The sequence below is a fragment of the Aspergillus sydowii genome, assembly GCF_001890705.1.
Source record: "Aspergillus sydowii CBS 593.65 unplaced genomic scaffold ASPSYscaffold_5, whole genome shotgun sequence".
Taxonomy (NCBI): Eukaryota; Fungi; Ascomycota; class Eurotiomycetes; order Eurotiales; family Aspergillaceae; genus Aspergillus; species Aspergillus sydowii.
Genome location: NW_024467863.1, coordinates 1,628,800 through 1,644,806, shown reverse-complemented (window position 1 = coordinate 1,644,806; position 16,007 = coordinate 1,628,800). Strand labels below are relative to the sequence as shown.

At 50.7% G+C, this 16,007-nt stretch overlaps 6 protein-coding genes across 6 annotated transcripts; 4 read left to right on the top strand and 2 right to left on the bottom strand.

Moving 5' to 3' along the window:
* Positions 1-3,854: 3,854 nt before the first annotated feature.
* On the top strand, positions 3,855-4,676 carry ASPSYDRAFT_993408 (uncharacterized protein). The gene has a single exon (XM_040853273.1). The coding sequence runs from the start codon at positions 3,982-3,984 to the stop codon at positions 4,501-4,503; it is 522 nt and encodes a 173-aa protein (XP_040702823.1). The 5' UTR covers positions 3,855-3,981; the 3' UTR covers positions 4,504-4,676.
* Positions 4,677-6,054: 1,378 nt separating this feature from the next.
* On the top strand, positions 6,055-7,227 carry ASPSYDRAFT_89737 (uncharacterized protein; the record flags this gene model as incomplete). The annotated part of the gene is made up of 7 exons (XM_040852210.1): positions 6,055-6,134; positions 6,200-6,226; positions 6,287-6,521; positions 6,584-6,691; positions 6,756-6,913; positions 6,973-7,060; positions 7,120-7,227. 7 exons carry the CDS (start codon positions 6,055-6,057, stop codon positions 7,225-7,227), a joined length of 804 nt encoding a protein of 267 aa, XP_040702822.1.
* A 664-nt stretch (positions 7,228-7,891) lies between these two features.
* On the top strand, positions 7,892-9,997 carry ASPSYDRAFT_151393 (uncharacterized protein; the record flags this gene model as incomplete). The annotated part of the gene is made up of 3 exons (XM_040842097.1): positions 7,892-8,659; positions 8,717-8,819; positions 8,871-9,997. 3 exons carry the CDS (start codon positions 7,892-7,894, stop codon positions 9,995-9,997), a joined length of 1,998 nt encoding a protein of 665 aa, XP_040702821.1.
* A 219-nt stretch (positions 9,998-10,216) lies between these two features.
* On the bottom strand, positions 10,217-11,578 carry ASPSYDRAFT_992503 (OB-fold domain-containing protein). The gene is made up of 3 exons (XM_040853272.1): positions 11,027-11,578; positions 10,416-10,953; positions 10,217-10,378 (listed from the first exon to the last, which is right to left on the bottom strand). The coding sequence occupies exons 1-3, from the start codon at positions 11,190-11,192 to the stop codon at positions 10,357-10,359; spliced, it is 726 nt and encodes a 241-aa protein (XP_040702820.1). The 5' UTR covers positions 11,193-11,578; the 3' UTR covers positions 10,217-10,356.
* A 419-nt stretch (positions 11,579-11,997) lies between these two features.
* On the top strand, positions 11,998-13,588 carry sidJ (putative siderophore biosynthesis lipase/esterase; the record flags this gene model as incomplete). The annotated part of the gene is made up of 2 exons (XM_040849494.1): positions 11,998-12,027; positions 12,563-13,588. 2 exons carry the CDS (start codon positions 11,998-12,000, stop codon positions 13,586-13,588), a joined length of 1,056 nt encoding a protein of 351 aa, XP_040702819.1.
* Positions 13,589-13,776: 188 nt separating this feature from the next.
* On the bottom strand, positions 13,777-15,673 carry mirD (putative MFS siderophore iron transporter; the record flags this gene model as incomplete). Its single annotated transcript, XM_040842182.1, has 4 exons — positions 13,777-14,708; positions 14,761-15,103; positions 15,153-15,423; positions 15,486-15,673. The coding sequence occupies 4 exons, from the start codon at positions 15,671-15,673 to the stop codon at positions 13,777-13,779; spliced, it is 1,734 nt and encodes a 577-aa protein (XP_040702818.1).
* Between the last annotated feature and the right edge of the window lie 334 nt (positions 15,674-16,007).

The window sequence follows — 16,007 nt, the reverse complement described above, 5'->3', positions numbered from 1 at the left end:
GAAGGAGGTGTCTGGAAGCACGATGGAAGACCCAAAGCAGTGGACGTGATCGATGTAAAGAGATGAGCGGGCCCGTTCCAAGTGGGAACCACTATCCCAAGGGGGTTCCGGCTTGATTGCGGACAAGACGGACTTTTGGAGGGAGGGAGAGAGCGCGCAGCCCCTGACGCGGTGACAGCTTTCCCGAGCTCTGCAGAGGGTCGAACTCGAAAGCGGCGGCGTGGAGACTGGAGACTAAAGAGGCGGTCGACAACAGATGAAGAGTCGGTGATGTAGATCCCAGCAGGTAATAAAAATCAAAAAATAAAAAATAAAAACATGCAGGTGGATAAGAGAGGGGTCAATATGTCTTGACAGAAGGCACGTCCTCAGCTGCTGACAGAGGGGTGAAAAGAAACGCAGTCAGTCTGATGATACGCAGTGCAGGATTGCGAGTATAGGAGCAAAACAAGAGAATAAAAGAGCGGCAAGAGAGCGACAGGCGAGGAACACGGGGGAAAGGAAATACGAAAAGGAAAACAAAAGAAGAGAGCGACAGCTGCTTGTATTACGGGTTCAAAGCCCGCGAGCGTGATGATTATGCTGAAGGAATGACGGGGGACGCGAGTGGTCGGGAGCAGGAGAGAGAGGGAGAAGCAACGCGAGAAGAATCAAACAGCGCAAGGCCGGGAGTTCGTCTGCTCTGGACTCTGCTGGGCAGAACTAAACTCTGGCTACAGGATTTTAGGTCGACTAACACGACTTAGTGCAGTGAAGAAGACGTTATTCGACGAGGGCCCTGGCTAGCGCTGCCACCAAAACGGTCCCGTAATTTTCCCCCGAAATTGAGCTCCGCGCTCTTCGAGAGTCAAGACGCGGCTCACTCGCGATCGCAAATGACAACTAGTTACATGGACGGGGTTACGAAATAGTCATCTTTGATCGCTACAGTGGCACAGCAACAGCTACGCGGACGTCATCGAGGCAGAGAAATGAGAATCCATGGGTGAGCTAAAAATAATCGTACCTTGTCAACGCGGATAAGGTGGAAGGGAAGCTCCACCGCCGCCCATGGAAAGAAAAGGAGTTTGTTCGTGGTTACCCGATGAAGAAGTGTGAAGACTGAAGAGTTTCAACTCATGAACTCCCGCCCCTCGAGGACAGAAGTACAGCCTTCGATTCTCAATTACTGATGGATCCAATATCCATCCATCACTTGTTTCTGATACTTGCAATCTCCGCCTCGCCGCCAATTTCCTCGTCGTGAGAGGAATTCTTTGTTCCCAGCCCCAAGCCGAGATTTCAGAACTTTGTATTTCGCGTCCAAAAGTGACAGATGCCTGATACAGTGCGCGTTTTATCGTTCCCGCCGTGTCGCTAATTCACCACATTGAATTAAACTGCTAGTCTATCTGCTAAGGGCACTGGTTGGCTGTTGGCGCGAACTCTCCTCCGCTGTCCTGTCAGGCATGAATTGTCAGGTCTCTGACACAGACCAAAAATGAGGGGAACCCGAAGGAAAGTAACTCAATCAGACAAACGATGGATTATCGTGATCAGAGTTTTCAGGTCAAATTCCATTATCTTGGACGTGATCTTGAAGGTTCAAGCAATCAAGCCAAAGCCCTGCCTTAGTGAGGCCCACTTAGACTGGGCCTCGAATCATGGTGATCGTAAGACCAGCCATTTTGGAGACAAGAATGTGCACTGTGTGGTGGTTGTTCCAGTGACAGCATGACATGTGGACGACACGGTGGTCCCCTTGTTTTTACTCATTCGAGATCTTGCTGGCCATAAACCTGTGTTTGATATGTAGAGCTTGTGGATCAGTACAGTTCATGCATGTTTTATCTGCATCAACCTGGCTGTGAATAAGCTAGCATCTGCTGTGTGAGTAAGGGACGCAAGTCTGAACCTGCAAGCCTGCGATAATCGCAGAAGCCTGGGTGGCTGGTCCGTCTTCATCCATCAGGCAACTAACGCTCGAGGTGGCGATTTGGAGAAGTCCTGGTCCCTCTTGAAAAGAAGAAAAAGAAAAGATAGTCTCATGATTCCTGCCAGTGCATCGAATCTCGTACTCCGTACTTTGACCAACGATCCTGGCTCATAGAGCCAAGCCCTCGATGTGACCAGTAAATACAGTCCGCACTTGCATCTTAATGCATACTTTTTATCGGGACGGAGGCGTCCCCGTTGGGTCTATCGATTCTTTGATATGATATCGGGTCGTTGAATCACCACTGTCAACCGAAATAGGCGCTGAGAAGCGCTTCATATGCACCTCAATACGGATGCTTCCGCCATCGTGCATTCGGGGATGCTCCCAAGCCAGACTATTGCGCCAATAATTGCTTCGATCTGCTGGAAGCGCGAATTATGGCTGTCGGGGGGTGATCCAACCGATCTGACGAATATCTTTGGTCAAGGCAAGCTAATAGCCTCCTTACCAGATCGGCCCTAACCTCCAACGTCCACGACAACAAGCAACAGTTTGGTATCGCAGCTTCCGTCAATCCAACCAGGCTACGAGAGATGGCGTGGGTCACGGCATGACGCTGAACTTTCATGTCAAGCTGTTCAAACGTTCAGTGTAGTCATCCGTATGACGACATCGCCATTCAATAATGCAGCTGAAGTAAGTAAGGAGCTCCCCTTCTCACGGCCAAGGAAACCACTTCAATATTACCTGACCGAGGTATCGAAGTAGTTCACAGCCTACCTTGAGCTCTTGTTGGCCCCTCTAATATAAGGAGTGCTCTGCCTTGCTCTCGGTAGTCGGTTCCTGCCTACCTGGGGCAAACTGATGATCGACGATAAGTCATTCGTCCCCAAAAAAGGTTCCAAGAAAAAGGTCAAAATCTTTAGGGAGCGGAGGCTTTCCTTCCCCCTCCAGGAAAGTCCACTGATTATCCAAGTTGTTTGCCACCGATGTTCGCTTGAGAAATGTATTATTATTGGTGCTAGCTTGAACCTTAGGTTGGTATTGCCTGGGTGATGTACTGATGTTCCCCTGTTCCAAACTCTCCTTGACGGGAGCAAACGGCGCTGCCTTTAGTTTGGTTTAGCGTCGGGTGTTCCTGAAGTGAGCCGGGGGATCACAAATATTGGTTCACGGTTCATGGTTGTGGGTTTCCACAAGGGACGGCCGAGAAAAACCGCGGGAAAGTCCACAACAATATCAAATATCAGATCCATCACCAAAAATCCGGTGAAAAGTGCTGTCTTCCTGGAAGTCGGGCAGCGGTATAGCAGTGCCGGTCGCCGGCGATGGGCGTTGTCGGCCCAACTTCTCACCAGACTCACCTCCACCTCCAAACCGTGTGACCCGCCGACTGGCCGGCTATTGGCAAGACGAGGTTCCGCGTCTCTGGGAATGAGCCAGTGACTGGATATCAAGTCAGCGGATTCGGTCGTGGGGCGGCCGGTTGATTCAATTTCATTGCAGGCTGAGTCGCTCGGGGAATGCGGACTGACTCCACTCGGCGGAGGGCCGTCCCAGTTAGTGCTTCCGCGAATCCGCCCACACTCCTCCAGTTTACCTGCTTGGGAAGGCGCACCAGCACCAAGTGGTCGTCTCCTCCCAAGACCAACGGACTCCCAATGGCGCCCTTAGCGCCTGGGGCCGTCGATTCCCCAAGTCTTCCAGAAGGATTTAGGGGGCCCAAAGCGCAGCAGAAGGATGCTGCATCCAGAGTGCTGGGAAACCCCATCGAATACGGAGTATTCCCGATCATCTGCCGAACAACCATCACAAAGGGGCTACCCGCTACCGTCTACTGACGCAAGTTGCGTTGGAGTCTGGAGTCTGGACGCAAAAAGGGGGATTTGGTGCTTGACAACGTGGGACTGCCATCCAGAGGTCTTTCATCCAGTGGAAGCCCCGGATACTTCCTCCCGTCCCGTCGACGACTCTGAGTCTTGCAAGCAGACCGTTGGATAAGCAGGTCATCAGCGAAGATCAACCGACCCTTTCCTGCACATCACGAGTTCGCAACACGCCCCATGCCTTCAACGGACCCAACGGTACATCAACGGGGCCGCATGGTTAATAATCACCCTTGGACAACGTCGCTGCCCACCGTTTCTTGCAATGTTAGTGGTTACAGATTGATGGTTCTGCAAACGCCGAGATACCGAATTAATTTCCGTCTCGCCGGATTTCCAGGGCAACTGTTTGAAATCCAACAAGCCCATCGAATCATTGTTGACACCACAGTTCAAGGCACTTCGCGTAAAACTAAACACTTATTGGTGCTGACACGGGACCCCTATCCGATTGCTCGGCCATCGCTCAGGCTCGCTCCCTGGAGAATGGATCAGGGAAACGATGACTTGCAGACTTCCGAATGCATCCTCCCGGCGATGGTAACCCGGCAGGTCGCCACACTCCGCAATCGAGGACGAGGCATCAGAATAGATGGGTTCACAGCAAATAGCAGCCCGGTTTGTTTCCATATGCGTTACTCGAGTTGCATAAGTCTGCAGCACCCTGGAGGGGAGGGGCGTCGTCTGGCCTTGGTGTAGTGGAGACCGCGATCAACACTGACAGCAACGGCATAGACTACCCACGGGGCCGCAATGCATCTCATAGTAGCTGATGCATGCTCGCCATTCGATTCTCTTGCAGTAGTGTAGATCTAGATTGGGGATTCATCTCGTAAGTCGTGACCCTGGCCGGCCTACTGCTTGACTTGGGACCGAAGGCTCGAATCATACTGAAGTACCAAAAAAAAGCCGTATGCATCAGAAACTGTGTTGTGTTTTGCTTTTCGCCTATACCCGTATGCGCGACTAACACGCATAGGAAGCGGTAGAAAAAGAGGCAGGGAAGGAATAAGTAAGAGTGGTTTTAAACGCGCTCATTAATTCGCTTACAGGTAACCCAGGCCAGTCTTGCGAGCAGGCAAGTGAGTGTTCGCCCGCTTCCTGTATCTGAAGAAGTCGAATTGGTATTTGCTATATCCGTTCATTGGACATCCTATTGCGCTTCTGTTGGAACACCGTGGTGGCTTGGGTGGCGGCATACAGCCCGTATCCATCCCACTGCCACCATGTTAGAGCCCAGAGCCCTACTCTGAGAGCTGGGCTTTACATTTAAACCCCAAGAAGGCCCAGCAATGCTATTTTCCATGGTCTGTGTGCGCGACTTGGGTCTAAACTGCCCTCGCAGCAATAAATGCTGGTATAGCCCTCATCGTCTTATCGTCGGCTCTTCCGTGGAGACCAACGAACCACAATATGATTGATCATCAGGAATTGGTCTCGATCCGAGCGAGCGTCAGCTTTGTTTATTCTAGTTTGGCAAATAACACCCCGGAGGTCCTATAGCTGGGGCCGGTTCCAAAGTCTTGAGTTTTTGTAACGTTGCTGAGCGAGTTGTCGAAATGTGTATGGGTATATCTAAGAGATGTGGTCAGTTCTACGGTAATTCTGACGTATACATAGGAAAAGAAACATTTGTTTATTTATTCCAGAATACGGAAGACCATGAGGGAGCCTCGTGCCGATGGAGCACATCTCATTTAACTTCCACTCGTTGCTTCATATCCAAACAAACCACCTTGGGTTGAACTAGCCATTCTGATGGCGCTGGGTGTCCAGTTTCTGTGACTTTGATTTCTGTAGGTAAGGCGAAAAGCCGACAGATGATAACGAAAGTGTGCTCAATCAAGGCTCTGCGCTATTTTTCTTCTTAAAAGGGAGGCATTTCCTTCTCCCGTTATCATCCCATCTTGTTTGTTTGCCGGCTTCTTTTCTTTTCCCTCTCCTTCTGCAGCTTCAAGCTTGGTTGCGTTTGCTCCTCCTCAGCCTTGCCCATTATTCATCAAGGACTGAGTTCTTCTATTCACTTGCCCGCTCTTCACTGAAATCCTGATTGGCTTTTCAGTACAGACCCCTATTGGAAGGATTGCTGGATGAACACAACCTCTCTGCATTTTAAAGCAACCCTCATCAATACTCGCCACTCGGGAAGCTGTTCGGGCTGTTTTTTGTCTCCTCTTATAAACGTAGTCGATAGCTGAAGCTCTGTGACTTCCAGCAAACGGCGAGAGTAGCAACTTCCGTTTCAATACCATGGGAAGCCGCCGGGGCTCTGGTGTCTCAGGCGCTCCCAGTGCATTTGCTGGCGGCTACAGCGAGGCCATAAAGCGGCAGTGAGTATTGAATGCCCTTCAATTGCCCACATTGACTGCACACGCTAACGATATCCTCCACGAAGGCTCGAAGGAGTCACCCTGCCCGAAAAGTGAGCGGAACACCAAGCTTCCTACGGAACCCCAGAGATACCCATGCTAACAACAGATAGGATCAAATGTAAGATATGCAAGAAATATCGTAACGCGCACGCCTACTCGAAAAGACAACTTGATATCTTCCGTCATGCCCGCGTGGTTGAAGGACAGCGAGCCAACAATGTCGGCTATGCCTCCTGTCGCAACTGCACTGGAGGGCAAGTCATGGAGCTGCGGTGCTGTGTTTGTGATCAGATAAAAGGTCTAGATGATTTTGCTATCAATCAACGCAAGGAGCACGAGCTTGCCGTAAGTCTTTCGCTTTCGGCTTCCTATGTTGCAGCTAGGCTAACACGGCTTAATCTGAATAGCGTTGCCTCGACTGCGTTCAGGGTCATAAGGAGGCAGATCCGGTCGTAGACGAAAACAAACTGCTCACCGACGACGGGCTTTCGACAACCCAGGGCACGATGACTATGGTTGGTTTCACCCCGATTATCTACTCGCACGTCCAGTTTGACTTGTCACTGATAAATCCACAAGAGCTACATTGACAGTTCTATCACCGGCTCAACCAGGCAACTTACTGCAAGTGGTACTCTTGGAGACGGCTCGTCACTTGCTGGCGTGAACGAGAATATTCCCTCAGGAGGAGGGGTGTGGGTTGAGCCCGAGCGCCATGATACCCACAGTAGCAAGGCGTACGGATCTTACGGACATGCCAACCCTTCGATTCCATAGATGCAAGCTCGGTTCACAGCGGATGGGTATCGTATGGAGTGCAAAGATCCAACGCTACTGCAAGTGTGCGTGCCGATGCTAAAGATAGAAAGTTTGCAAAGGTCCCAGTGAGTACTTTCCATATATACTCGAGTACTACAACCAGCCCGCTAACTAAAAACCCTAGGCCTGGCGTTCTGAAATCCCTGAAAACCCCCCCGCTCGAATTCCGGACCTCAAAAATCATGTTGGCTTTGACGATGACGAGGATGAGGATATCACTGGCTATCTCTAGATGCAGCGCCCTCTAGCTCGTTTTACGGTAGGCGCTGCGACCCAGATTGGGCGGGCCGAGGAAACCATGGTTCTTCTGTCGTGGGGAGGTTCCTATTAGGTAGATTTAGATTTGAGCAATCCAGGCAAACCTTTGCTTCTTATCATCATCCCAAGCAAGTAAGCGCAGGAAATAACGGTGCCTGCAGTGCTCAGAAGTACGTGCCGAGAGGGCGACGATCCCCGCCACCGATCTCACGCTTACTGAGGAGGCGGTTCCAGTCAGGCGTCTGTGACGTATGATAGATGGCCTGAATCTGCATCAACGGTCGCGGCTGAAAGAACAAACAGCTTCTAATTTCTTCCCTTGATGCCTGACTGCAGGTCCTGAAACCGGTGCTTCTTTACCCTTTCGTGTTTTGTTTGATTCCTCGACACGAAAAGGAAACTTCTGCGGGGAGTCTGAAAGAACCATTGATTGTCTCACGCAAAGCTCCTGTGCTGCCCCTCACTGTCTCGACTGCTTTGTGCGCCACCTACTCTCACTCACAAAAGCCTTCCAGGACACAAAACTCTTTTTTTGTCTCTTAATCATTGTTCCGGAACTCTTGTCATCCGAGATTCTCTCTTACAAACGTCAATATTGCATGGTTATTGTTTGGTAAACGGAGATCCAAACCGTCCTGATGGCATACGATGGCTTTCAGCATGATTTTAATCCTTACGGCCAGCCGGACAATGCCAATCCTATAAACCCCTCTGAGGGGCACCCATCATCCTACGATCCTCCTTATCCATATCAGCCCGCGTCTGAGCAACTCAATATGCCTCAACCGCAAGCCCCTATGAATACTGTCCCTCCTCAGGGTTACTATCCTGAACCGCTGCGCGAGCAGGCATCCTGGCCCCCTCCACCTCCCCCCCAGACGGGTCGCATCAACGACGCAGTGAACTCAGCCGTCGGAAATAGCGGTGCCCCATCATCTTATGTGTCGCCCGATCTCGTGGCGCAGATAACGGCAAATGTGATACAACAGCTTGGAGCGGCTGGGATCAACAGCCCAGTCAGCAACCAGCACCCTTCTCAGCCGCCTCCCCCGCAATGGGGGTCGCCTCAGCCGTATCAACACCCTTCAGCGCCACATACCCCTACAGTTTCGCACAGCACACCTTCGCCATCCGTCCCGGTATATCAGCAGCCTCCCCCGCCTCCCGATATCTCAGGTGCGCCCCATATACACCCCAGGCCGAGCCCAACCCCTCCTCAAGAGACAAGGGAATCGCCTGCCAGTCAGTTCAGCGAGAACGGCCAAAGAGGTGATCCACGCCCGAACCCTCCCCAGAGGACCGATACCTTCCCAACAACTTTAGAGAAGATATGGGGGAGGCTCTTCGACAATGGCAAGCCAACCGAAAGACTGGGACAGTTTCTGCGTGGGATCGCAATGCACTTGGTAGGCTAAGGCCGAATAACCCAGTACGAACTCTGTTCTAACTTCCAACCCGCTTAGATCGAGAATTATCCTCCTGGGAACACGATCGTTGTCGTGCCAGACAAACTCCAGAAGTTCTACGCAGATACCAATATCGTATCAGACCCTTATCCATGGCAAGGTGAAAAGGTTCTCTACTCTTTGGGTTTTCTTGTTACTAAATCTGAACTAGATATTTTTGACGACCGAACGTCCTCAATCTCGAGATTATTCCGTGACATCGAAGCTGAGCATCATCTGGTGCAGGCCAAGCTGGACGAGAGGCCTGACATTCCTGGTCTCACACCGCGAGGATTTGAAGTTTTCGCTACGCTGATGATCCAAGCACATCCAGACAAAGAGTACGAGCGGTTGCAGAAGGCCGTACTAAACATGCCAATCAGCAACCCAGACAACAGAAAGGAGCGATTCCCAAAAGAAATACCCCGGCGGCTATTCCCGGAAACGCCCAATCTTCGTTTGCGCGATGTGCTTGACCAGCATATCATGAAGCACTGTGGCGTGGAACTGCCACCAATTACGGACGAAGAGATCGATAAGGTCGCTGCCCAGCGCCATAAGTCGTCTGCAAGCCCTGCTGTTTCTATCGCAGAATCGAGTCACCCACCGAGTCACTCGGTCTATCACTCAGCTAATGAGCGGGACAAGAAAGGATATCACCCGCCAAGTGTAGCCGTCGTCGATGACGAGGATGAGGAGCAATCTCCTCCTGCTATCGAACGAACGCGCAAACCCTACTCTGCTAACCCAGGGGGAGGAAAAGTTTATGAAGGACCGGGAACCCCTACACACCGGCATGCAAATTCATTCTCCACGAGCTCCGGCGCCAGAGATGCCCGGCCCTCAGGCACCCGTGTTACTCGCTCCCCTCCATATCGTAGCGGGTCTACAGGCCCTCGACGCCCCAGAGCAGACACATCCACGCGATCCAGGAGCCACTCGCGCGGATTCCATCCCAGCAATGACTACAGGCGCTCGGAGCCTGACCTCATGAATGGTCCACGGAACCCAGGACAAACGTCAAGCGGGGACTACTACCACGATCAGCCGTCTTCATCGGCGCACACAGGCGATCTGCTTGACCAGTACCGCGAACTTGACAGGAGTGCAGAAGACCAGAGGCTCTATGAACAGATCCGCGAGCGTGAAAAGGAGCGCGAGAAGAGCAAGTATCACGATAACCTCCCCTCACGGTCTACCTGGTCGGGCGACGAAGATTACTACCGCGGTTTGCTCGGTGGACAAGGTGGTGGACCAGTTGGATCGGGGTCGGGATATGACTACAAGCCTTATCGGTAATTGCTGCATTTTGATTTTTGGATGTGATGTGTTCGCAATCTGTACATCTAATATTTGTCATTTACATGCGTTCTTTTAGTTTCGTATGGTTTGCTGCTCTTGGGTGAAATAGCGTTGCTTTGACGATTTATGACGGACGAATGATATCCATATGCTGTTTGTTATCAGTCATTGTATACCACAGATGTACGCGCTGCTATTTAAACATATTTAATGTGATAAACACGTATATAACCCAACAGTTTAGGTTGGGTTGCTGCGCTGTCTGGTTTCGATCTCGCGCATATACTCCTTTCCCACCTCCCGAGCGACCCTCGCCTCTCGCTCTCTCAATGCCTCCTCCCGCTCCCATACTTTTTCTATCTTCCTCCTCTCTTTCTCCTCCCTCTCGGCCTTTCGCCTTTCCCTCCTCCTTAACCTCACATGCTCCTCTTCAATTTTGCTCCCCTCCTCATCAGCCTCCACCCTCAGAGCAGCAATTTCCCCTTCCCCCAAAACCCACGGCACAGAAAGCACGTCAACCAAAAACCGGCAGCGCGCCTCCACAAAGCGCATCTCAGCCTTCGTATCAGGGACCGTGAAAAACCGCTCAAGCTGAACCTGCATCGTCGCGCGAAAAACCGACAACGTGCCCTTGATTTGAAACAGTCGTCCCGGCTGCAGAGGAGTGATGTCCACCGGGGTTCGTGTTGTTGACGTCACATGGTACTCTTTGGGAGTCGCGCCTCTACCGCCATCGCCATCATTCGCTTCTTTCGGGGCATGGGGTGTAGTAGATGAATTCGCAGTCGAAATGAATGCAGGATTCCCCTTCAAAACAACAATGTCAACCGTCGCACCGGTGCTATCATCGAGCGTTAGAATCGTCCGGCGCGGAACGTCAGAGCGCGCCACGATTACGCCGACTAGATTCACAAAGCGGATCGGATGGTTTTGGTAGAAGAATAGGCCTTGTTCTATTTAATCCCGGTTTGAGTGCATTAGCGATAGGTTAGACAAAGCAAAACGCGAGGAAAAGCAACAACGAACCTCCTCCAAACTCTACCCGTCTCTTCAACCGATGAACATCCGCAGCACCTATCTTTACCCATATGAAATTCGTACGCGAGGCCCTGAAGCAAAAGGCCGGGTAGAAGGTGAGGTTGGGCTTTGACTTGAGCTTCGCGGCATTGTTGTTGGTGTCATTGGTTGCCATGCCATGAGATCGGATCGTAGCTCGGGCTCATTTTTCCATTTCTTGGGTTTGTATATCCGTCCACGATTATTCTGTGTGCAACTTTTGTTGGCCTTTATGGGCGTTGACGGGGTAGTTTTGTTTTTGAACTCCCGCTCAGTTGTCATTTGGGTTTGGAGTTTGGGTCCCGAGCCGTTGATGGTGTCATGTGACCTTGTTTACTTGCATTGAAGTATGAGGCCGATTATTCTATAGATCGACTTGGCTTACCTGTACATTAGTTGGCTAAAACTTGAGTTAGTCTGGTATTTTCATGAGCTGCGCAGTTACCGGGTTCACATATTCGTGGAGGTGGTTCTTGGTGTCCGACGGGCACCGTGACAAACAGTCCCAAGATATTCTTTTGCCCGACAGATGGTCCAAGGTCCGACATTTGAGCAGCAATGATATTAGTCGCCTAAATAATTTCTCAAATTCTTAGAGTTATTGATTTGAATTAGAGAGGCCTTGGTTAATTGAAATGTTGCAGGAAGAGACGCATAAACGTTAAAATATATATATCAACTATGGATGTCAAAGTTCATTTTCAGATAAGAGAAGAAAGCTTATCATATCACACGGGAAATAACACCAGAAATCTATAATTTACTATGTACATGCCAAGGGCCCTGTTATCTGATCGTAGCATAAATTTGTGCATGCGGAAAATGCAAGAAAACCAGCCGTATGTTAATGCTGGACTCCACAATAGATGTCGAAAAAACCACTCCCTGCATGGAACATTCGAGTTGATGTTAGCTAACGATACTCGAAAATAGCCCAGTAAATGACGAGTCTCGCAATTTTTCCACGATATGTGGGCTTTTTGGCTCCATCATGAGTGATTGATAATATTTTCTTTTGCCCTTTAACCAAAGCGAGTCGCTGGGCCGAGACACAATCTTATCAGATCCTGGATCTGTCACTTTAGCGTCTTTACTAGTGTGTACTTGACTAACGAGATCCACTTGTAACACGGCATGATCCACGTATTATATAAATTACGCCGATACAGGCGTATATTTCGGACAGGACTGAGAAGCCACTTGACTTACTAGAAGACTGCCAAAGTGGAATTGCAAAGAAAGGCAGAAGCGGACCCATTTCAGAAGACCCGCTAGCAACCAAGCACATGATGAAACCATCTGATAAGAGCTCAACCTGAGTCTCTTCCTCCAACTCTACCCCTCCATACAATTCCAATCTCCGAGCCCGCCCCCTCAGAGCTTCATATCCCAAGATGTACTCCAAATTTTGGCCTGCAGGAGGCCTCCCAGGCCGTCTCCATCACTACGTACGTACCAAGTGCTCTGTTTAGCACCCTCCAAGTTCTAATTCTCTTACGCCGGTAGACCGAATCCCTTGTAACCTTTGAATTCACAACATCAGCAACTCCCAAACCCCATTCCCTCCTCTTTGTCGGAGGTCTGGGCGATGGCCTCGCAACTACCTCCTACATGGCCGACCTCGCTCAAGCCCTCCAACCAACAGACTGGTCCCTGTTCACGCTCAACCTCACATCCTCACACTCTGCCTGGGGCCTCGGCCACTTAGATCGCGACACAGACGAGATCGCACAATGCCTGAATTACATCCGGGACTACAAGACCGGGAAACTCACCAACAGCACCCTCAACTCGAACGCGAAAATAGTCCTAATGGGCCACTCCACGGGCAGCCAATGCGTCCTGCACTACCTCACAAAACCAAACCCCCACACAAGCGCCAAGGGCTTCGACTCCCACCTCCAGCACGTAACGCGCACAAAGCTCGACGGCGCAATCATGCAAGCACCTGTCTCAGACCGCGAAGCCATCCAATGGGTCCTTAGCCAGGGCTGGATGGGTCGGACCCCGGCGCAAGTGCAACAAATCTACAAGGACCTCGAGAAGCTGGCGCGCGAAGAGGTCGCTCGGAATCCGGACCCTGCGTTTGATAGCTTGCTGCCGCTCCATATGACTGGGGTCATTGGGTACCCCGGAAATGTGCCGCTGTCAGCGCGTCGGTTTCTGAGCTTGGTTTCGCCGGAAAGTCCAGCGAGCCCGGGAGAGGATGACCTGTTTAGTTCAGACTTGGGCGAGGAGCAGCTGGCGGAGACGTTTGGGAAGGTTAGGCAGGGTGGCTTGTTGGCGCATAGGTTGATGGTTCTGATTTCCGGGTCGGACCAGGCGATTCCGGACTGGGTTGATAAGGACGGCTTATTACGAAAGTGGAGGAAGGCGCTAGATGGTGGAAGGGCTGAGGGCGAAGCGGAAATTTGGGATGAAGAGGGGAGTGGGCTTGTGCCTGGGGCTTCGCACGCCTTGAGTAACGATGATCAGGCGGAGCCGAGGAAGAACCTCGTTGGGAGGGTGATGACGTATTTGAAAGGTGTATAAAGTGTTTTATTGAGGGTACAATGTCAAATAGAGCTGTTATATATAGACTCTTTCGTTTATCCAGATCTAGAGTGCTTCTCTATCAATCTATAACTCCGTTTAAACATTCGATAATGGCCAAGTAAATAAGTCGTAAATTCGTCAAAAGGTCGTAAGCACATGATGGTAAAGGCTGGTTCAGAAAGAAGCTAAAACACTACGCCCTTGCTTTGAGCGTCTTTGCTGAGCTTTATGTCTCTAATCAGGAACATCCAGATCAGAGAAAGTGCCATAATAGCCGTACCGGCGGTCAGCATCTTGGTTTGTGTTTCAGCATAAGCAAAGGCAATAGCATTTCGGACTGGTGAGCCTATGGGATAGCTGAGTTGAATGTCGAGAGACTCATAGATGATTCGCCAGTCCGCCTTTGCAGACTCCGGGAGTAGGCGCTTCAACGCCCCTGGTAACGTGTTTGTCCAAATTGCGCCGGAGATGCTACTTCCCACTGCACCTCCCATGGAGCCAAAAACGCCCAGGAACGCAAGGGCGGAAGCAATATTGTTGTGATCAGACGCGGCTGAAACTGCAACCTGCTGGCAGCTGATAATGGTACTGCCCCCGAACGCAATGAGCACCTGGCAAATGATCAAATAGCCCACAGACCAGCCGGGTTGGCGGAAGTAAACCATCAGGATCACTCCAAGTATGTATAGAGGAACGGCCCAAAAGAGTAGCCATCGGAATCGAGATGTCTTTTTGATCAAGAAACCAACAGCCAGGAGCCACACCCCGGAAACCACGTTAAAGATACTGTTAATGTATCCCGCCATTGAGATGCTTGTCCCATAGACTATCTGCAGATACGATGTGTAGTATTCGTTCCAGCAGTAGAAGGCGATCTGATACGAGGTCCCCAGAAGACAAGCTCCAAGAACCGTTCTAGAGGCCAGCAACTCCCACGGAAGAAAGGGAACCGGTGCAACAAAGCGCTCTGCCAAGACAAAACCGACTAGACAGACGACGCCAGCAACAAGCATGGTAATAATATAGGGAGACTTCCACTCATTGGCTGTAGACCCAGCAATGGTAAACGGAAGGAGGAAAAGCACTAGACCAGTCGCCAGAAGAAAGACACCCAGAACTGATGAAAGCAATCAGCGCATGCATGCAAATTAAGCGGTATCGTCACTCACGGTCTAGCTCTACAGCATAGAAGGCAATGTTCTGTATAAATGTCCGGCCGTTGTGTTCCTTTTTGGGCAGAAGACCTTGGTGCTTCGCCTTATAACGATTGTACTGAAGAAGACCGAACATTGGAAAGGCGATGATGGGAAGGATAATCGCAAAACTGCCATACGCCCACCGCCAATTGTAGGCATAGAAGCGCTCGGAGGCAGCCGAGCCTGCAAATGCGGTGATGATGTAAGGTGACGAAGTGAATGCGTACGCAAGGCCTCGATCGCGGAGCGACGATGTATCAGCTGTGATCACGTCGATACTGAAGATCACACCAGCAAAGCCAATGGTGTAGAACATCTGCGATTGTAAGCTTCTTGTTGCACATATTATGCACCAATACACCTACTTGTGATATGCAATAGGTTGTGATACCCGTACACGTCGCTGACAAGACGAGACCCACTGTCGCAAACACCACCATTATCAAGAAGCCGATGGAGCGATCCCAAACATTCAATATCTTTGCCAGAGGCATATACGTTGCGGATGACATGACGCTGGACACGATGTAGATGACGGGAATTAAGGAATGCGATTCGAAGCCACTGGTGATAAAGGCCGAGAGATTGCTGGTGATTGAGGATTGGAAGGCATTCACAAAGTACAAAAGAAACATTCTGTTGCCCCGTCGCGGTCAGTTATTGCTTTTAACCGGAAGCCCACCGTATGGAATACTCACAGGACGTAGGCCGCTACTAAAGATTTCTTCGACCAGGCCAACGTCATGGCTTCAGCTTGCTTCACCCCATCCTGAGCGGTGTCTGAATATTCTGTGGGGGCATGATGCCCTGCGATCGCGGATGGATTGGCACCTAGCAAAGGGGTGTCTTCACTGTTTGAAGACTGCGATCTCTGAAGCACTGACATCGTGGCATTGGCTGTTTTCTCACGATCGCACAAGGAGACAGTAGGTTTCCTTTGCCGGGGGTTGTCAGTTGGCGACTTTGCGACAAAGGTGACGGTGAAGGAATGCCGGAAAGCGCGGGACTCTGGCCATTATCGCCCACCAAGAAGCGATGGAGCTGTGCGGAGAAAAATCGTGAGAAAATCGGAGAGGATTGAACGGTTCAGGCTGTACGTATGGTTTTGTATAGATTACATCAGATTAGATATTACCGTTTATTACCTAGCGGGAATAATACGGACCCACGTGCCTTGTATTTTAACTAGTACTGTGGAAACTGATCCCACGGACTCGGAT